This window comes from Uranotaenia lowii, chromosome 2, assembly GCF_029784155.1.
Source record: "Uranotaenia lowii strain MFRU-FL chromosome 2, ASM2978415v1, whole genome shotgun sequence".
Lineage (NCBI taxonomy): Eukaryota > Metazoa > Arthropoda > Insecta > Diptera > Culicidae > Uranotaenia > Uranotaenia lowii.
The window spans coordinates 165,519,702-165,541,803 of record NC_073692.1 but is presented as its reverse complement, the minus strand read 5'-3'; the positions used below and the strand labels follow the sequence as shown (position 1 = coordinate 165,541,803).

At 36.3% G+C, this 22,102-nt stretch overlaps 2 protein-coding genes across 5 annotated transcripts in view; one reads left to right on the top strand and one right to left on the bottom strand.

Moving 5' to 3' along the window:
* The window catches only part of LOC129747207 (cyclin-Y-like protein 1), a 67,141-nt gene extending 57,190 nt beyond the window's left edge, over window positions 1–9,951 (top strand). For 3 of the 4 annotated variants that reach the window (XM_055741298.1, XM_055741300.1, XM_055741299.1), the window contains exon 3: window positions 5,267–9,951. In XM_055741298.1, coding sequence (XP_055597273.1) covers window positions 6,084–7,103 — 1,020 coding nt within the window. In that variant the 5' untranslated portion in view covers window positions 5,267–6,083 and the 3' untranslated portion in view covers window positions 7,104–9,951. The remainder of the gene's footprint in view (window positions 1–5,266) is intronic. The other variant, XM_055741301.1, reaches the window with a different exon arrangement.
* A 9,602-nt stretch (window positions 9,952–19,553) lies between these two features.
* LOC129746255 (zinc finger CCCH domain-containing protein 15 homolog) lies at window positions 19,554–21,810 on the bottom strand. Its single transcript, XM_055739836.1, has 4 exons — window positions 21,580–21,810; window positions 21,071–21,517; window positions 20,037–20,528; window positions 19,554–19,968 (listed from the first exon to the last, which is right to left on the bottom strand). Exons 1-4 carry the CDS (start codon window positions 21,649–21,651, stop codon window positions 19,729–19,731), a joined length of 1,251 nt encoding a protein of 416 aa, XP_055595811.1. The 5' UTR covers window positions 21,652–21,810; the 3' UTR covers window positions 19,554–19,728.
* Window positions 21,811–22,102: the final 292 nt, after the last annotated feature.

Below are 22,102 nucleotides of genomic sequence, written 5' to 3'. Positions count from 1 at the left end.
TATCATGATCCTGTATTTGAAAAACCCATGCAATTTTTTTTCCGTGTGACTATTTTTCAAGCAGTACTTCGATAGGCACAAGCAGTAATGCTAATTGAATTGATTGATTTTCAATGCTAAAAGACATATCTCTATTAAAAAATGATGTTGATTTTTCAGAAAAAAAATAATTTTCCCATACAAACATAAAAGTTTAACACTAAACATACCGACACTTTGTATATACCTATTCATACCGCGAGCGGTCAAATGACGGCAAACATTTCGCTAAAACTCCCTTGTTTCTCAACCGATTTCTACCAAATTTATAGTTTTGAAAAGCTTATAATTCGACTCAAATATGTTTCTCGGACAATTTTCAGCTACAATGAATAACTTTAAAGTTATTAACAGTACAAGAAAAATTTTATGAAAAAACATGCTTTAGGAAAAAGGTTATAAATCAGTTATTAAGTGCTCGAAAAAAATTTCACTAAGTGCCTGAGAAAGCTGAAGTTAGAAGCTATATGTTGCACATATGTAACATTTTTTTAAAAATTTTCTAAGATCATGGCCATAAAAAAAGTAAAAAAGTTGTGTAAAACCCGTACTTTTCAATCAATCAACCGCCAAAGCTGTTCCTGTTACAGTAGAAAATTTTGAAAAAGTGAATTAAAAAGTAGACGTAATTTGTCACATTTTGGCATCTTTAGATTTTTAAAATACTAAATACATAATTTATGACGACTTTTCAAAGGTAGTTGTTTTGCGAACTTTTTATGAATCTGGATTTTCCGAGACAATCCCTACACCCAAATTCAGCTTTGCACTGGATTTTGAGTACGTTAACGTATAGTTTAGGCAATAAAACTATATGCAAAAGAAAGCAAATTTCATGTCGGTTCTAGTGATGTAACTGCATTGGCGGTGCAATGCTTTACAAAAATATAATAAATATATTTCTGAAAGTAAAACAAGAAAATTTGAGCTAATGCTTGTTTGTTTTTTCGTTTCTTTTCATCCGTCTTCGTGTGCAAAATAGCTTTGAGATATTACCACCCACTGCGCCCGTCTGCCAAGCAAGAATTTGTGCTGACTTCTCAAAATTCAGAAACTAGTTCACTGTTTTATTTATCATATTTTTGCCAAGCATTGCACCGCCAATGCAGTCACATCACTAGAACTAAACTATACGTTAACGTACTCAAAATCCAGTGCAAAGCTGAGCTTAGGTGTAGAGATTGTCTTAGGAAATCCAAATTGATAAAAAGTTCGAAAAACAGCTACCTTTGAAAAGTCGTCATAAATTATGTATTTCGTATTTTTTAAATCTAAAGATGCCAAAATGTGACAAATTACGTCTACTTTTCAATTCACTTTTTCAAAATTTTCTACTGTAACAGGAACAGCTTTGACGGATGATTGATTGAAAAGTACGGGTTTTACATTTTTTTTTTACATTTTTTGTGGCCATGATCTTAGAAAATTTTAAAAAAAATGTTCCATATGTGCAACATATAGCTTCTAACTTCAGCTTTCTCAGGCACTAAGTGAAATTTTTTTCGAGCACTTAATAACTGATTTACAACCTTTTTCCTAAAGCATGTTTTTTCATAAAATTTTTCTTGTATTGTTAATAACTTTAAAGTTATTGATTGTAGCTGAAAATTGTCTGAGAAACATATTTGAGTCGAATTATAAGCTTTTCAAAACTATAAATTTGGTAGAAATCGGTTGAGAAACAAGGGAGTTTTAGCGAAAACGGTGTTTGCCGTCATTTGACCGCTCGCGGTATGAATAGGTATACCACATGCGTTATTCGAAAACCGTAACATTTAAAAAAAATTTAAAAACGCAAAAATACTTGCATTTCAAAAACAAAAATAGTCCTCTCGTTAAATTTGCGAAAAAACAATTATATAAGGCGTAATCATCGTTTAAAGTTCAAAAACCGTCATTTGACCGCCTCCGGTACGTTTAGTGTTAAATTTACTCATGTAAGCGTTACTTTAAAATTTTGCAAAAAAAAACATGGATGAGTTTTGAACCAAAAAAGCTTTTTAGACCAGAAGCTAAAAATAGAAAAAAATATTTTGAATTTTTTTTCTAAAATTTAATATCTTGTAGTGCTTAAACCAAGGAATATTTACTATCCCTATCCATTTTTTTTACTTTTAGTACATCTCAGTTGATTTTTTGAATGAAAATTTTCATTTTGCATACAAATTATTGCGTTAAATCAGGAACCGATGTATCGTTTTCAAAATCTACAGAGATCAACCAAAAAAAGTTATGGGAGGTTTTAAAAGTTCTAAATTTGAAACTTTCCTTGTAAAGCTTGCAACGATCTAGTGATAATAGCAATAGCCTGTTGCGGTTTTGCTAAAAAAGTGCAAAAATTTTCTAAGTTAATTTAAAAGTTTAAAACTTAGTCCTTTAATGCATAGTGTTGTTTTAAAACAACACCAATAAAAATCCAAATAGCTCAGAAACGCTTGGATATTTTTAAGTGATGTATTGACAAAAAAATACTTGAGATTAAAAGAAATTTGCCCATGGTATTTTTCATTATAATATTTTAATAATGATTTAATAAATGTGTGAGATATCGAACCAAGTTTGCAAAAATTTGGCAAAAATCTTTTTTTAAGCTGTTTTTGGAAAAGATTTGCAAATTCTAACAAATTTTTTAATCTCAATCAATCACCAACATCTTCCTGCACCCAATTAACAAGGTTCGGGAAATAATTGCAAGAATTAAGAATTTCTTTAACTATTTTTCAACTTTGATGGGCCATAAATTTTATAATACTCAAAATAATGACTTCAATCCTGTTCAATAACTGCTTTTCTCATTTGAAAGGGTAACAAATAAAATCTGAAAGCAAAATTGTATTTTTGGTTTCACGCCTTCAAATTCTTAAAAATTAGCTCTTAAATTCTTTCATTTCGGAAAATTATGAATTTTGTTGCCTTGTGTAATTAGAGTCAGACATTTCCTGAGATTGAGCACTTGAAGAGAGCTGTAGTAGCTTTCTTCTCGAATTTCGGAAATGTCTGATTACACAAGGCAACATAATTCATATTTCTCAGACGTGTTAAGAATTTAAAAGCTTATTTTGGCGGATTTGGGGGCGCTGAATCCAAATATGCAATTTATTTCTCAACTTTGCTAAGTTTTAAACTTTTCAAAATTGGTGAAAATTAACTTAGTAAATTTTTTCATTATTTCTGGCAAAACTGTAGAACATTACAAAAATTTTGAAAATTAAGTTTTCACTGATCAATTTTCCCAAAGCCTGTGACTTATTTTGACCTCTCAGAAAAAAATATGTTTGTTTATTTTACAATTGTGCAAAATACGGGAATGTTATAGAAGTTTTAAACCAAAGTGAGCTTAAAAAATGTTTAATGCATAAGTTAAATAGCTTTGCAGTCTTTATCAAAGTTGTTAAATGAATAGAAATCTTTAATATTAAAGAGTTGAAGACATTCTTCAGTGGTATCATAAACAGTTGTAATGCTGTCTATTGTAATTTCTATTGGAAAGTTGACGTAATTTGGCACATTTTCGCATCTTTAGATTTTCAAAACACGCAACACAGATTTTTTGACGAAATTTAAAATGAAGCAGTTTTTTTCTAACTTTTTGTCAATTTGCAATTTTCCAGATTTTCTAACACTTTGCAGCTGCTAGCGATAGTTTGTGCTGACTTGCGAATATTCAGAAAGTATTTCACATTTTTATTTATCATATCTGTGTAAAGTATTGCACATCTAATGTAATTACAACACTAGAATAGGTATGAAATTATCTCTGTAGAGAATATGAATTTATTGCGGAAATTTTGCTTTAATATACTCAAAATACGGTGCAAATTGAATTTAAGTCTTAAAAAATCTAAAAAAACTGCAAATTGACTAAAATTTTTAAAAACAGCTTTCTTTGAAAGTTTCTCCAATATTGTGTGTTTCGTATTTTGAAAAGATGCGAAAATGTGCCAAATTACGTTAAGTTGCCAATCCTTCTTTCCTAAAATTATCTGATGTGACTTAAACAATTTTCAGGGTACATTGATTGAAATTTGCAGGTTTTACACCACTTTTTTACATTTTTTGCAGTCAAGATCTTTAAAAAAAAGTCTAAAAAATATGTCCTTGTGCGCAACGTATAGCTTCTAACTTGATATTTCTTGGACATAAAGTGAGTTTGCATGTTTTTTTGGATTTTTCTTAGACTTTGAATAACGGAAAACTAAGTGTTGTAGCTGGACATGAGCTACTTATTTGAGTTACATTACGAGGTTTCCAGAACTATAAATTTTGTAAAAATCGTTTGTGAAACAAGAGAGATATAGCGATTTTGGTCAGGAGTGTCAAATTGACACTCCAGGAATATTAACGGGTAAAAATTTCAGGGACGGATGAGGGTTAAGCGTTATATCTCGAAAACTACAACAGCTATGAAAAACTGAATACCTTATTATGGAAACTAATTAAAATATTCAAATTCAGGTTGTGTTTTTCATGCTGGTTCATCAGGTATCAATGATTCATTTAATTCAAAACTGAAACATTTTAAACTTCTTAACATTACATCTCTAAAACTAGAGGTTTTAGACAAAATCAGAATCGAATTCAGGACGCCAAAATCTTCCAAAATCAGTAATTAAAACATAGGCACCAAAAATGCTGTTCCCTTATTTTATTTTGATCGAATCTCGTGTAATTTGAGCAGATTTCCTGTAATTCGGTGTCTCAGGAACCCGAGCGGAACAACTTCAATCGTCGTGTGTCAGTTTGTAATCAAGTTTGTTCGTTGATTTTTCTTGACATCGAATTTTTGATTGGGTGTATTCACCTCAAAATTCATGATTAGTTAAATAGAATAATTTTTCTTGCGCTGGAATATTTCCCGTGATTGAAATAACCTTATTTCAAAACGTGAGTGAAATTTTAGAAATTTTCTCTTTCAATTAACTTTGTGACGATGCAGATTGCTATATGAAACAGATTAAAGAAGTAGAAAAATGACAAAAGGAAAAAAAAGAATAGAAGTTAAAGTTTCAACAATAACAAAAACCCTAATTCTTATAACTTTTTTATGAACATTCGACTATTTTAAAATTCAAAATGAAAGCATAATCTCCTCCTACTTTCTAGTTTCCATTGACTTTGAATATTCAACTTAATTTTTTCACCTCTCGTATATACATACTATCGTTATTAAGGAAAGGAAACTTCAAATTTTAATGCCCATTTTTCTCGGTTTGCATCCATTTTGCAGGAGGAAAATTCTGCGGCTTCCCTGTGGCTAGGACAACCATAAGAGCAGAGCAGCTTCTAGTGGCTTATTCCTTGGACCCCCGAGATAGCTTACTCCCTTCCAGCTCGAAAGAGGGGCAACGGAATCGAAAACCACAACGGGAGAGCTCTATTTTCGATGGTCGGGCTGACAACAGAATGTGAATCCTACTACTAGCATCATCCCACGGACAGCACAGACGACGGTATTATTTTTAGGAAGTAAAGTTGTGGGTGTCTCGAAGGGCGAACCCTTATCGACGGTTAGTTGCGTTTTGTTTCCTATTTTTTCTTTTGTATTTCTGAAATCTACACCTTCATCTCTACTAGGCCATACCAATAAAGTGCCAAATTGTATCGCTTAAGGTCACAACACTCAACACACCAACTACTATTTTAGAACAGCGGCTGTTTTTGGGTTTTAGAGGTTTGAAAGCGGTTAGTGTGAAAAGTTCTAGTCAAAATAATTGTTAGGATCCCAACTGTTTAGGCAAAATCAATTTCAAATTTAGTAACAAAAGAGATTTTTTTCATAAGAAGAAGCGATAAACTTTATATTAGTCACTGATAGGAGGAAGTGTTCGGCGAGTTTTAGCATAGATTAGTGCGGATTTTTTCAAAGATACGATAAGACGGTGGTGATAAGAGGGTGAGAAATATCGAAGATAAGCCTAAACGTTTTGTTTGTATGAGTCAGTGATTAGATTGCGATAGTTGAGCGTTTGCTTACCACCTCTAGGAAACATGCTACAGTATTGTTCGGTCTAGGGCACAACACGAGATTTAAGTTCTAAGTTGGGATGGGAAACAGTAATTCATGCTGTTCGTACTCGAGTTCACCGCCGCCGCGGAAGGCAAAGGAAGTTCCGGTCTTCGAGGAACATCTTCCGGAGGGTGAACTCTCGACCAATAACCTACAGCACATTTCGGAACGCGAGGGAGACGATGGGGAGCACGATCCCTCGGTGGATCCTTCCGCCGGCACAATATTCCTGGAGCGCTCCAAGCGTCTGGAGAATGGGATGACCCGAAAAAAATCTCAACACACCATAGCACCGGCAGGTGGTGCAGTGCTAAAGAAAAGTAGTTCCTGTTCGACCATCTATCTGGATGATTCGACAGTATCGCAACCGAACCTCAAGAACACCGTCAAGTGTGTCTCGCTAGCAATCTATTATCACATCAAAAGCCGTACCAATGAACGACGGATAGACATTTTCGACGAGAAGTTACATCCGTTGACCCGGGATCTGGTTCCGGATGATTACGATCAGCACAACCCAGAACATCGGCAGATCTATAAGTTTGTCCGAACACTTTTCAACGCAGCCCAGCTGACAGCCGAATGTGCCATCATTACCTTGATATATCTAGAACGGTTACTAACGTACGCCGAGCTTGACATTGGCCCCTGCAACTGGAAGCGGATAGTGCTGGGTGCCATCCTGCTAGCTTCCAAAGTGTGGGACGACCAGGCCGTCTGGAACGTCGATTACTGTCACATCCTTAAGGATATCACCGTGGAAGATATGAACGAGCTCGAAAGGCAATTTCTCGAACTGCTGCAATTCAACATTAACGTTCCGTCGTCGGTGTACGCCAAATATTACTTCGACCTGAGGACGCTGGCCGAGGCCAACGATCTGTCCTTCCCGACGGAACCGCTGTCCAAAGAACGGGCCCAGAAGCTGGAGGCCATGTCCCGGGTGATGCAGGATAAGGCCACGGCCGAGGCGCTCAAGAACGGTATGAAGAAGTGGTCCTCGATCGACAACATACCCCAGGCCAATGTGCGACGTAGCGTAGCCATCCTGTCGTGATTTGTCCCAACCATGATTATAGATCTGATAGTTCAGGTATTTTGGCCAAATAAACCAATCCATACGGCATGGATTAAACTTGTGTACAGTCAACAGAACAGAAGGTACTGCGTAGCGAGGACAAATTTTATGTGTATTTTATACGTATTTATATGAAGAAAATTTTCGAAACAGAGAAAGATGATAAAAAATCGTAGCTAAGCATGTGAAGATTTATTTTTACGCGAAACTCCCTTTAAAAAAACAAAAGACATGAATGTGAACGATACCCCAGTGCTAACGTTGCAAATTTTGGTGGATTTTGGAGATGTAGATCAGAAAAATGTGTAGTTTGAGTACTTTCTTTTCAAACTTGTTTTGCAAACCAGGACCTTTGTTAGCTTTTTTAATTTTTAATTCAAAAATTTTCAATGGCTTTATAATTTTAAAACTGCGAAAAAGACAAATTCTAAATTCCAGAACTAAGTTTCATTCAGAGTTCAAGCGGAACTCTGACTACAGAATACATCAGCATTCAGATTCAGAGCTCAGATTTCGACTCAGATTCAGACTTCAGATTTCGATAAAAGAATGCTAAATTTACAATTTAGATTTAGAATTTAGAACTAACAATTAACAATCAATCCGGATTCCAGATCTTTAATTGGGAATTCAGGTTCATAGTTTTTATTTAGAATTGAGATTCTAAATCTAGATTGAAAATTTTTAGCGGCTTAACCGGTGAGGATTCAACATTTGAGGTTCAGATTCCAGATTCCAGATTCAGAATTCAGATTCATTAATTTCATTTAGAATTTAGAACTCATAATTCAGAATTTAGAGTCAGAATTCAGATTCAGAATTCTGATTCAGCATTCAGATTGAAAATTTAGTTTCAGAATTCAGATTCAAAATTCAGAATGCAGATTAAGCATTCAGGGTTCAAATTCAGAATTCGGAATACAAAATTCATGTTCAGAATTCAGGTTTCGAATTAAGATTCAGAATCAGAATTTTGTTTTCTGATTCTTGATTTCTTTTACCGTATTTCTAATTCCAGTTCTGATTTATAATTCCGATTTTAATTTGAATTCTGAGTCTGATTTCTGATTTTTGTTTTTTTTTATATCTGATTCAGATTTTTCATTTCGCATTTTGATCTGATTTCTGTTTTTTCATTTCTGATTTCTGACTCTTATTCCTGATTTTTAATGATGTTTCTGAATTCTAATGAATATCGATTTTTATTTAAATTAAAATCTGCAGAATCTGAACTAACGAGCAAAACTCACAATCAGAATTCAGAAACAGGATATCAAATTCAGAATATTTATTCCGTATCAGATTTCCGAATTCAGTTTAAAGGATTTTTTTATATTTATTTGCGTTAAAACCATTTTTGTTATTCTTTCTCTAGTATTGATTTTTTTTATTTAAATTGGCCTTATCTACACATAAATTTCCCAGGTCTACATTTCTATCCACAATTGTCAATTTCATTGTGAAAACAAACAATGTTCATCAGTAAACAAAAAAAAAAAAAATTGCAGTGCTGTTAAGGTTTCCATATTTTAAAAAATATCGCTCTTAAATTTGATAAAACCAAAAACGAGAGGACTCTTTAGTACCCCCAATTTGACTTCCATTAGTTTCAAATAGGTAAAGATTAGTTTCGATTAGGATCGTATATTTTGTTCTTAGCATCAAAATCCAGCCGGTGGTCTCTGTTATAATCAGTATTCGCTTTTTTGGCACCCATTCATATTGAAAATCAAAACTCGCATACAAAACAAATAAACAAACAAAAAAGTAAACTTGTAGATAAAATTCAAACTAGAAACACTGCACAGTTGCATCTCAACCAAGCTCTAGAAAACGAATACAAAACTGCACCTTTTTTTAACAAGAAAAAACGAAAACTAACCGAAAGTAATTATAATGCCGTCAAGGAACACGTGTACTAGCTATAGCCTACAGGAAAATTTTATTTCTAATGCATATTTTGTCAGAATTCACCCCTTAGGGTCCATCGAAATGGAACCTCACACAGCTAACAAATGAATAAAAAAAGCATCCAGCAACACGCGATCAATGAAATTTTATACTATAGAATATTATTACAAAACAGAAACGCTGCAAAAGTCTGCTTCATTCAACAACAGTTTCCTTACTCGAGCGACCGAATCGATTTGATTGTTGAATAGAAAACAGCAAATGTTTCCAATGGTTAGTAGAAGTGTAGAAGTGAAAGTTGATTAAAAAATCAAACAAACAAAATGGCGATAATCCTTTAAAAACAAATCCGAGATAGATGAGATACGGGGAAGAAGCATTAAGCAAACAAACAATAGAAGCATAAAATCTAATCAATAGCATAGTAGGAAAACCCGTGTAGTGATATAAGCGAGCATAACAGTCATGAAATTTTCATCATTTCGTATCCTTAGTCAAATTCAAAAGGAATCTAAAAACAAAAAAAACTAAAACTAAAACCCATTGCAAGCAATTGGATGGAAGAAATTTAGGTGATCTATTGGTAAAGGTTGATGAAAACGGTTAGCATGATAGGAAGAGTCTTAGGAAAGGAAGTTTAACTAAAAAAACAACTAGCAGTACAGAATCAAACAATTTAAACGAAGAATAAATACAAAAGATAAAAGAAAACAAAGATGAAAACTTTATGTAGGTTTACGACGCAACACAACTGAAGGCACCTTAAAATGAAACGAATGATGAACATGAAGAAGAAGCAAACAAAAAAAAAACAGGACATTTGACTATTCAATATATTGAGATCAGAGAAGAATATCGTACCAATTTATTTGTATCCTATAAGCTATTGCGCGAAATGAAGATATGAATGAGAAACGGAAGTAATAAAGAATTACAGTAACATGTGTTGTTGTAGTCGGGTTTGAGCTGTTGTCCGAAAGTCCTTGATTTTTCTTGATCAATGAGTTTGAGCAATCGTTAAATGAACTGTCCTCTTACAATACTATCTACCGCCAAATTGAGCGATTGAACTTAAAATACGTGTAATGATAAAGCGATGTCCGATTTGTATGCACATTTTTCTCCAATAAATATTAGAACTGTTCTACTTTTAATAATAAAAATGGTGGAATGCGAAAAATGTTCACAAGGGCGGCAATGCCTTCTGGGAGATCAGGGGCCCAAAAATCGAAAAAGTTATTGACACCAATATTTTTTTTTTATAATTTTTATGGCGAAGTAGACACTTTGATTAAGAGAAGTTTACAATTTTGGAACTGTAGGAGGAACCATGATCGAGATATTGATAAATTAAGATAAAAAAAAGGCAAAAAATGATGATTTTCGAAAAAATAAAAATTTAAAATATCTTATTCAGAAACACTTATAAAAGAAAAAGTTAATAGTGTTATGCATCGTTATAAAAGTTATGAATCAAGCTTTCCAAAACATATAGTTTTATGTGACTTTAAAGTTTTGAAAAAGCAGATATCGCATGGAAAAAGAAAAAAAATCGACAAAAAAAAATCAAAGTTCTAGAGCGCTTTGAAAGTTGTACAGTATTCAGATTTTTGGTCCATTTACTATGGAGATAGTCGTGGAAGCAAGCGCTGCAAGCCAAACATGCCACTATTAAAATTTGATCGTAATATGTCAAAACAACAACTAGTTTCGATCATAACAAGCAGAGATGATCATCAAATGTTTGAAAATCATCGTCGCATTTCAAAAGCGACCATATTTATACTTACACAATTAACACACGACGTATTACAGCAATGGTTATCAAACTTTTTTTACTCACCGCCCCTTTTTGCAAAATTTTTAAGCTCACCGCCCCCTGAGCAAATATTAAAATAATCTTTGAAAAAAAATCTTATATATAAAAATGGAGACGTTTTCTTTGTAGCAACATCACGTATGAATGGTCGGTAGGAATCAAGTGAAATTTGGTTTCCGAGGGTTTTTTGGGTCAAAGATGGTTTGTATAATAGTTTCAAGGATCTCACTTTTTATGGAAGGTGGTCCCAATACAAATTCAACTATATTTGTTACGATTTCCATAAGAATCTATTCGTGAGCACGATGCAGTTAAGGACGTGTAGATGAAATTAAACATTTATTACGATTTTTACTTTAGAAGGTAAAACGAAGTTTACCGGGTCAGCTAGTCTTTAAATAAAATGATTATTTGGATCGATTTGAATTTAATGCCAAACGATTCTTCATATTTCAAACTTGTTCCGTGATTATTCAGATTTAAGAATTTTATCTACATAATATTTCGTTCGAAAGAAAAATGCAAAATTAGCGAAATTAGGTTTTATGTCCTTTTGGCTCTGAGGGCCTCATGTTGCTTCAAACTTCCAGAAAACACTTCATTCTTTGTTTAGTTTCCTGGACAATTACTTAAACTGATTGATGTGTTTATTTTGATATCAAGTCATATGGCTTAAATTTTGGCAAACAAAATTCTAAATTTACCATTAATTTGCATTATTGAATACAAATTAATTACTGTCAAGCCGCTCAAGTAACGTAAAACTAGTATTATTTTTGGATATCTGAATTATAATCCTGTTTCAAGTTATGCTGCATTCACGGGCTTAAAGTATAAACTAGGTTTTAAAAACTGAATTCCGGAAAAGTTAGTGATATCCGAATATATTAAAAGTTTATCCATGACAAATGGCACAATTGATTTTTGGAATCGATTAAATTAAAGATGCCATCAGCTCAGAGGTTAGAGCGCATGTCTTCTAAGCCAGAGGTATTGAGATCGAATCTCGGTCCTGGCATAAATAGTGCTACTTCTGGAATTTGGCGGTTTAAGCATTTTCAGCATGCTAGTCGCTACTTCTGGAAGTTTGCACGCTTGAGTACATAGATTTGGATGGATCTTTCAAGGGAACATACGTTGCACTTAGGATCTCTTGTGTGAACTAAGGTATTGTAAGGTTGCACTTAGGATCTAATATATGTGTGTGTGTCCATCAAATGCTCAACCAGTGTTCACCTGGCTCTTATCAATGGTGGCAGTGTATCTGGAAGCATATAGTAAAAAGAAATAACGCAGGGTAATGCCGTTTCTTCGATGTCTCTCTGGTTTTTTTCAAACGCCTCTCTGCAAATCTCGTGCTCATCTTTTCGCAGCGTGTGCCCAATCCATCTCCACTTACGTTCCCGAATCTCGATTTCTAGCGCCCTTTGTTGACACCGGCGATGTAGTTCCTCATTTGAGATAAAGTTGCCAGGCCACCAAGCGTGGATGTTGTTCCGCAGGCAGCGGTTCACAAAAATTTGCAGTTTTCGCGTCGTTACCACATATGTGCACCAAGTTTCGCACCCGTACAGCGATACGGATTTCACGTTTAAGTTAAAAATTCGAATTTTCGTTCGTAGAGATATCTGACGTGAGAGCCAGATGTTCCGGAGACTCGCAAATGCAAATAGGACATTTCTGATCCGGGTTTCGATGTCTTTCTGGTACCACCATCTGGCGTTATCTGGCTACCGAGATACTGGAAGCATTCCACTTTCTCAACTTGTTGTCCAGCTACCATGAAACTGGAGGAATTTCCTGTGTTGAACTCCAACGACTTGGTCTTTCCGATATTGACTTTGAGACCTGCTGCCTTGGAGCTTTCGGTGAGGTCGTCGAGTTTACTCTGCATATCCGGTTGTGTTTGGGCGAGCTAAATAATATCGTCAGCCAGGTCAAGGTCAATCAGTTGCTTCATTGTTGAAGGATTCCACGGCAATCCTCGGTTCGGTGCACAGTCGATCGATCCAGACAGAATCTCATCCATTACAATTAGAAACAGTAGCGGTGATAAGGTACATCCATGTCTCACTCCAGTAAATACCGGGATTGTATCAGGCTAGACACCGTCGTGCAAGACCTTGCACGAAAGTGCCTCGTACTGTGCTTCGATGAGATGGACTAGTTTCTCTGGGACTCCTCGTCGCCTTAGAGCCGCCCAGGTGTTTTCATCGTTAAGTCGGTCGAATGCTTTTTTGAAATCAACGAACACCAGCAGAAGAGAGTCGTTGATTTGTTTCAGTGTAATTTGTAGCGTTGTAACGCAGACACCAGATACCCAGACTGACCACTGAAGGCGGATTTTGGCGCTTGTTCCGCAGCGCTATCTACGGGTTATCGTGAAACTAACGGCCACATACACAAAAGGAAAAAAAGGAACACGGTCGTTTTTGATAACCTACTTTTGATAGAAAAAAAAATAACACGATATATACCAAAAACCACTAAAGAACCTTTTTTTAATTGGAGCGCATTAACCAAATGTGGTTAGAATTCAACCATAAAGCTTATTAAGAATACATCGACTTCGACAGAAATGAAAATTGACTGAAAAATTGAGATTTTCTGCTCCACTTCCTTATTGCGTTGTGGTTGAAAAATAGCCATTTTATGACATCTTTGGCTTCATTTGTAAAGACCACTTTCAACTGCAAGACTTCTATAACCCCGAAACCTCCGTCAAGGGTAAGTTCAAGTTTTCCTAGTAGAATAATATTGTGACAAACCCAATTATTTTTAAATAGTTATAAAACGATCTAGGACTTGTTGAGAAAACGACATATGACATCGTATAAACATTCCACTAATCGTATTATGCAAAACTACATTATATTGAATGTGGCTTTAAATTATATTACTGTTTAGAACTGTTAAATCAGTTGAATGGACGAGATTCTTACAAAATTTTGTTGAACAATCTGTTTCAGTTAGAGTTTCTCAAAACCTTTCACCTAGCCGAATTGCCGCATTTATAGAGGTTTACAAAAACTGAATAAAACAAAAGTAGACGTGATATTTAAAAAATTTGTAAAGCAATATTTTGTTAACAGAATAAGCTTAATGAAAATCGCAGCAACGAAATATACCATTCAGTCACCATCTACAGCAAAAAACCGGTGTCAGATTTTTATTTACTTTTTCCTCCAATAAATCCTAAAACTTCCCTTTCTATGAAAAATTTAGTCACATTCGAAAATTGTCTTCTTTTCAAAATATCTAACTAAACTTGGATATCAAACTAGCCCTTTTACTGCCCACTGGAAGAGGCAGTTGTGGAAAAAATATTTTTGGCTTCGAGATGATTCATTTCCCATCAAATTTAGTACAATTTCTAACAAAGTGCGTTGGTTGACATAATGATGATTCTTGACAAACAATCTCAATTATCCGAGTCTGTTTATTCTTAGCTACTCTTAGCTTAGCTTTTCCTGTTCTGTTGTTGAGTTATTTTTTCATTATTATTTTTTTGGTTAGATTTCAAACCATTTTTTGAATATCGCACGTGTAATAAAATCTATCCATGGGTAAAATAAAACAAACGTGAATTCGTCACATCAAAATCAAAACATTAAATGAATTCACTCACACATGCATACGATATTTGACATTCCATAGAACGACAAGAAAATAAAAATGACTTTCGTTTGCATCAAGATAGTACTGTTCTTTTACCATTCAAAATTCGTTTTGGTGATGTGGAAAAGCATTGAAATTAATATATAAGTTTAGTTACAGCGAAATTATTTCTTATTATTAGGCATCGGTTAAGGAACATTAAAATGACCCTTATTCAAAATTATAGTTTTTTGGATAATGGATTCATTTAGTAAACTAATTACTTTCGAAATATGGTTTTAAAAAAACTTTGAATCAAAGAATTTGGTTGAATGTCAAAGGTGAAAAAATTTCGGAAGCAGAGAGAAATGGATTTGAAACCTACATTTTGAAATATTCCAAATTCAGTGCAGTTTTTCAACAAGTTTTTTTCTAATAAAAGATTTTTAAGTTGACATTTCTCACGCGCACTTGCTCTCGTGTACGGATTAAGATGGGGAAAAAAGTTTAAAAACATGGTCGCTTTTATTTCCAGTCCAGTCCAGAATTATGCCAAAAACAGTTGTTTTTTGACATTTCTCACGCACATTTGAGCAGGGAAAAATACCCGGTCGAAAAACACGGTCGTTTCTGAGGTTATTTTTCCAAAAATTTATAAGTTTTAGTGAAACTACCAGCATTATATCACGAACACTTCCAGCGGCAAATAGGATTTAAGATCTTATCAATACATTCATCACTTTTAAATATTATTCAATATACCTATGTCAATAACTTATTTCACTCCTCAAACCTATCTAGGTACGAGCCAAGAAACAGTTAAGATAAATTAGAATTCAAGTTTTTCGAGGATTTATATATAGATTGTCTTTTTGGTCGCAGTCAACCTTTCAGATTAAGACAAACAATTCCGAAATCAATGAATTATTTATAACAGACATTATAATTTTCATACTGTTACTCAGCCGGATAAATTAATTTTGAAATCAAAACTGAATCTCAAAATTAATTGGCTCTGAACTAAGGACCGCTATAACGTTGCGTTTGTATTTTTTCCATCTCAATCGATCAACAGTCATTGTTTGTATAACATTCATCTCTTATTATGATACAGTAAATTGAGGCACTTAGGATCAGAGGGGTGCAAGTGATTTTTTAACAAAACTGAGATAAACTGTTTTTTGGATAGTTAAAGTATAGATTAACATTCTGTAGAAGACACAGGTCAAAAGAAAAATTATTTCAATATTTTTAAGCTATTTACAAAAAAACATGTCAATGAAAATCCTGTTTCGTTTGGTGTCAGAAGGATGCAAGTGCACTTGCACCCTTCTGACACCAAAGGATTATACTTTTAGGCTGATTTCATTAGAACGTATACATTTTTGTCAGTTGAAAACAACATCATCTAGTTCCGACTAGGATTTTCGACTGGTTCTGACCAGGATAATCAAAAGTCCTCAGATAGAGAAGTGATGAAAATAGATTCAGGTGTAACCTCGTCGGCATGAAAATCTCATTGTTATGTTTACAAAAAATTCTAAAATATTTTTTTTATGGCAAATTTAGCCAATGCTAATAGGGATAAAAGGCAAACACAAAACGCACTTAACAATAATTTTTTGGCAAATATATCTAAGAAAAATCTCTCGGATGAAAGCTCAGAGGATTCAGAGTTTTCGAAAAGCTCTGATCATGATGTCAAATACTATCCCACGGAACAAAATGAAACTTCGAAAAGTTCAGATGAGTCTTTGCGACAGGTAGTTTATAAAAAATTACATTAAGTCTTTTAAGGAATATTTACATAACTGTTTAGGAAAGAGGCCTGGTATAATTAGACCAAAAAAAGAAAAAAATAAACATCCACGGTTCTTCTGGAGAATCAGAAGTTGCTGCTGCTGCAGTTGCTAGCGAGAATGAGTCCATTCCTGGAGAGTCAACTGGCCATTCATTAAGACCCCAAAACGCCAACGAAATCAAGCAGTCTGGAAACTCATCTTGCGAAAAAAGCTACGAAACCAAGGGGAAGCGTACGTTGGTTCTACCGGAAAAAGCGACCATCTAAACAGTTAATTCCAATGAATGAACACATATGCAGGTATTCTTGTGTATCCATTAAGGAAAAAGATAGATTTAAAGTTTTCAACAAATTCTGGGAATTATGATAGTGAAACTTGCAAACCTCGTTCATTATGAGTTGCATAGAAATTTGAAGCCCGAAAACGCAGAAAATTAAATGTGTGAACAAAAACAAAACATCTAGTATCATACTGAAAATACTCGTTTCATACAGGTTCCAAAAGGATGCTATCATATTGTTTGGAGTCAGAGGGGTGCAAGTGTCATTCTTGGGTTCAGAAGGGTGCAAGTGAAAAATATCAATAAAAGTAGTTCGCCGTTTTAACATAAATATCGCAAAAACTTTGGTTTTTCTTTCATAATCGTTCATTTTAGACCTCATGAGACACACTCCATTGAAAATTTAGTAGAAAAATTGATTCGATAATTTTGATTTAGAAAGAAAACTTTGAGGCCCGTTTTCTCGAAATCATCATTTCGGCACTTGCACCCCTCTGATCCTAAGCGCCTCAATTAAAATAAACAATTAACATTGAAGACAAAAACGATAATGAAAATGTTTGAGATAGAATTTCAAATACTAATAGGTGATTTAATCGTGACGGATTTCATTTGGCTTGTTAATTATCAAGTGTAATTTTTTTTCTTGATGTAGCACAGTTGTTTCACGATGCCCCGACAGATGGCGTATGATTCTGGGCGACTTGTAGTTGTATGGATTCAAGCGTCACTGATCAGTCTGGGTATCTGGTGTCTGCGGTTGTAATGTGGTCCACACATGATCGTCCGGATTGGAATCCAGCTGATTGCAGTCGGAGTGTAGTGTCGATACAGATCAATGTTATGCCTCGCCAGACACTCTGTCAGGTCTCCTTTCTTCGGAACCTTTACAAGGCTATCCTGCATCAAGTCGGCTGGAAATGTTACAGTATCCCAAATGTCAGCGAAAAGATGATGCAACATTTGTATTGACAAGGCAGGGTCGGCTTTGAGCATCTCAGCAGGAATGCAATCGATTCCAGGCGCTTTGTTGGACTTCATGTCTTTGATTGCCGCTTCTATTTCAGCCGCTTCCGAGTTGACGCCATTAATGCGACTTACTGTTGGCGGTTCGAGCTGCGGATTCTGTTGGCCATCGCTATTCGTGTCTCGGAAGAGTTCTTCGAAGTGCTCAGTCCATCGTTTGAGCTGATCTTGGTCAATAACTGACCTACTCGGTCTTTCAGCGGCATTGTTGCAATAATCCTTGCACCACTAAGGCGGCGAGAAATGTCATAAAGTAATCGGATATCTCCAGGAAGTTTGTCCAGGCTCTCTTGTCTCGTCAACAAGCTTGTTTACCTGCCTTTTCCAGCTCCGCATATCGTAAGCGGGCGGCTGCTTTGGCTGACCCGGTACATGCCTGCTCAATTCCGACTTTCGCCTTTCTCCGATCATCGGCCATCCTCTATGTTTCATCCGACATCCATTCACTTCTTCTTCCACAGACTTTACCGACATGGCTCGTCGTGAAAAGGCATTCTTAATTGCACACCACTGTTCTTCGACTTTTCCGTCTGTCGGCAATTCCGAGGCTCGGGACTCTAGCTGTTCAACGTATGCCCTTTTCACCTCTGGATTCTCCAACCGGCGGACGTCGTATCGAAACCGACTTTCTCCTCGCGCCGTCGGACACGCGTGACTCTCAGTCGTATCTTACCAAGGACGAAGTGATGATCCGATGCAATGTCTGCGCTTCGTTTGTTGCGGTCAATTTGATTTTTTGTTCGGCCACCTTGGGATACCCCAGTGACCTTATGTGCTGGTCGAATGGGAAAGAGCGATCCACCGATCACCATGTTGTTGTTGCCACAAAATTCTACAAACAGCTCTCCGTTTCCGCTCATCTATCCTAGACCATGGCGCCCCATGATGCGCTCAAGGTCCTTATTGTCGGAGCCAATCTTTGCGTTGAAGTCGCCCAAATGAATTTGAATATCACCCTTCGGAATTTTCTCAACCGCGCTGTTCAGTGCACTGTATAACTGCTCTTGGGCCTGCGGGCTAAACAGGAAACCAACTCCTCGTTCCCGAGTAGCGTGTTCTCCTCGTATGCCAGAGTAAAGAAGTACTTGCCCGGACTGTGTCTTGTATTCTCCAGCGTTAGGCCAACGGACTTCGCTCAGTCCCAGAATTTCAAGCTTGAGGCGGCTAGCTTCTCTAGCAAGCTTGCCTTGTTGGGCAAGGGTTTAAAGATTCCAAGTTCCAATTCGTGTCCGTGTTTTCATGCTAAAAGTCCTCGCCAAAGTTCCAGGTCGGTCATTTCTTTCGGATCCCGTAACAATTTTATAAATCAGGAGCCATAGGTTGTTAGCCTAAGGTCCCTATCCCGCGATGGGGCTGCCATCTTGGACTTAGCTGGCGGGAGCCGCGTTTCATAAGTTCAGCCACTCGCTGCGAGACAGACGCTGTTTCAGCCGCCCTTGACGCCTGGTTGTTGTTGCACGCCGCCCCTGACCTAGAGAACACGCGTACGGCCACCTTCTCAGTCTGCATGCGACTAAAGCATCCACCGAGGTTGGGTACCCGATCTCCGTTTAGGTTACTAGCATCCCAGCCGTCACCACGGAGAGGTTGAGATGGGAGTTGTGAATAAGAGGTGATATGATTAGATACCATTGCTGAAGTTAAAATGTGAACGGCGACCAAAAAAAAGATCATCACTTTGAGCGAAATTACCGTTACTTCGACGTATCCTGATGTTCAAATTCACCAGTCCCTGATTTTTGGAAAAAGAAATGTTGGTAACCCTGCTTAGAACCAGTTCTCGTCGCCAGATACTCTCTAACGCCAAATTTGGTTCCATTTGTTCGATTAGTTCTCGATTTATGCAGAACATTTTTTGAGTGTTTCCAGTTGGGCACACGTGTTTCTTTTGTTTTGGAGGTGTTAACCAAAACTTTTAAATTGACAAAATAATATATCTATGTAATAAGCAATTTAAAATTTACATAAAGTTCTTTCAAAGAAGCAAAAAAAAATTCTTCGATTAGTTATGCATTTAATTGTGACAATTTAAACAATGATCTGAAAACAGCTTACAGTTGTTGCGACCAAAACGGAGAAGCTATGTTCAACAGTGCTCTTTTATTTGCTGGTTCGATAAATGACAACATTTTGACCAATAGAAGAGTGTCCCTAGCTCAGTTCACCGTATCACGATTTTTCACTTTTTTCCTCTCCATCATCGTCATCGTCATCATCATCATCGTCACTCAGTTCATCATCGATTCCTTCCAGGTCTTCGTCCAAGAACAGGTTCTCATTGATAGGTGCCGCATCTGAGGTTCCAGCGGTAGCTTCCTCCGTTTCCACCCCGTTGGGTGCCGCTTTAGGTAGAGCATTGTACATTTTCTCCCAACGATCCGCCTCGGCAACGGTTCCCGTATCATCGACCTGAGATTGTATTGGAAAGGGGAAATATTAATAAAAGTTTCAGAGTTGTTATTTAAAGTTGAATTTACCTCCTTAATTGATAGCGATAGCATATCAAAATTGAGCTCTTTATATTCGATAGTATCGTCTTCGTCCTCGTTGCGACCATAGCTATCGATTGCTTCCTCGCCATCGTCCATACCGGTGTCCACCATATCCGGATTGAAGCTAAACATTTCCCTACCGGACAGTCCGTTCTGCCGGCCAGCCTTAAAGTCCTTCCGTTTACGATCTTCCTCTTCCTGTTCGCGTTTTTTCTTTTCCTCGATCTTACGTTTTTTCCAGGCCAGGAAAGTTTCCAGGGTGACACGGGTTTGGTTCGATCCGAGAGCGGCACGTTCTCGTTCGATCAGATCGACCAGCGAAATCTCCTCCTTTTGAGCTTCCAACTTCTTCTTGTCTTTTTTGAGCACATAACCCGGTGGCAGGGCGTGACGGTAGATGCATTTCTCCCCGTTGGGACACTCCCAGAACCAACCGTATAGCGAACGTTCAACGGCATCCAGGAAGTAGTTGCAAATCTGTAAAGGGTGATCATGCGATTAAGAACTTATCGATTCAGATTCCCTCACTATAAATTTGTATTTTTTTTATTGTTCTTATTTATCGAGATTTCACTCAAAAATGAAAATGTTTGATAAATGTGAATCTTTTTAAATATGGTTTTGAAAAATTAGGTGCCCACTTACATACAAATTTTGAAGGTCATCCTTAATTTAAAAATGGAAGCCCATACAAAAAACTCCCTAAATTCTGGAGTGACATATTGACACTCTTGGCTGAAAATCGCTTTACAACCGTCTCAACCGATTTGAACAAAATTTATAGTTTTGGAAATGTTGTAACGTAAGTAATTACCAAACAGCATATCTTAGCCATTAGTTATTCAAAGAGAGAAAAATTTAAAAAAACATGAAAGGACAAAATTTTGTCTAAGCATTTTATAGCTGGTCATCTACAGGATATCTATCAAGTGTTTGAAGCTCTTTAGAATAAGCCCCTCGTTGAATTGACAGTTGGTTTTTAGAGCTTTTAAGCAAAATCTAGATGTAATCCAACTTACGATCGTGGTGGTGGGCATCGTTTTCTCCTTGCCGTGTTTCTTGGCCACAATCTCGGCCAGCTGCTCCTCAGTCCAGTTGTCGATCGTGTCCTCACCCTTCTCGGAATCGCGAATGTCCACATGGATCGATCGCTTTTCGGCCTTCCGCTCGATTGACAAGTCGTGGGAAAATTTACATTTATCGCCCTTGGTACAGGTGCCCTGCTTGAAGAACGCGCAAAGGATCGATTTCGGATCTACACCCTTGTCCACCTTCTGGGTCGGAACGGGCTTGAAGAGCGAAGCCAATTCCATCTGCTCCTTCAGCTTTTTCTCCTTTTCTTCCTTCTTGGCATTGGGATTTTGGTTCAAATTGAACTGGCCCCCACTTTTGACCTGTTTCTCGACTTGCGAAATAAACTTCTGCTGCTTAGCACCTTTTTTGTTCTTCAGACCGAAGGTTTTATCCTGGTGGTATTTTATTTTTTAGAGTAACGCAATGGTTCACGTCATGTATGAGAAGCACTTACCTCAATGATTTTTTCCTTCTTTTTGGCCTCCGCCTTTTTGCTGGCTCCTGCGGGGGCTTTTTTCGGAGGCATCTTTGCTTTTAGTAGTTAGTGCAAAATCGTTTATGCGAATACTATTCCGTAAAAGTAGATATTTCCACAAAACAATTCGTAAATTTACGCAAATCGCCACACCATGCACGAAATTCCGGTTGATGGCTCAAATGTTGACGTTCTCTGCGAACGAGGGTGGGAATTTCGAAAAAATCAGTTGAGGGGTAGGAATCGAATGTTTTAAGTTCGAAAAATTTAACAAGGGCGTGATTAAAAATATTTTATTATTGTTGATAACATTCAAATTTCTTAAAAATAATCCGGTTCATAAAAATCCACACTCATTCTCTTAATAACTTTGTTTTATTAAGAAATTTGTTCATAAAGGTTTAAAAAATTTAAAATCATAATACGAAACAGTGTGTCGAGAGAAAATTTAGACTCGCATTCCGATGTGTTATTTTTCGAAAGTTCAAAGTAATATGCCGAG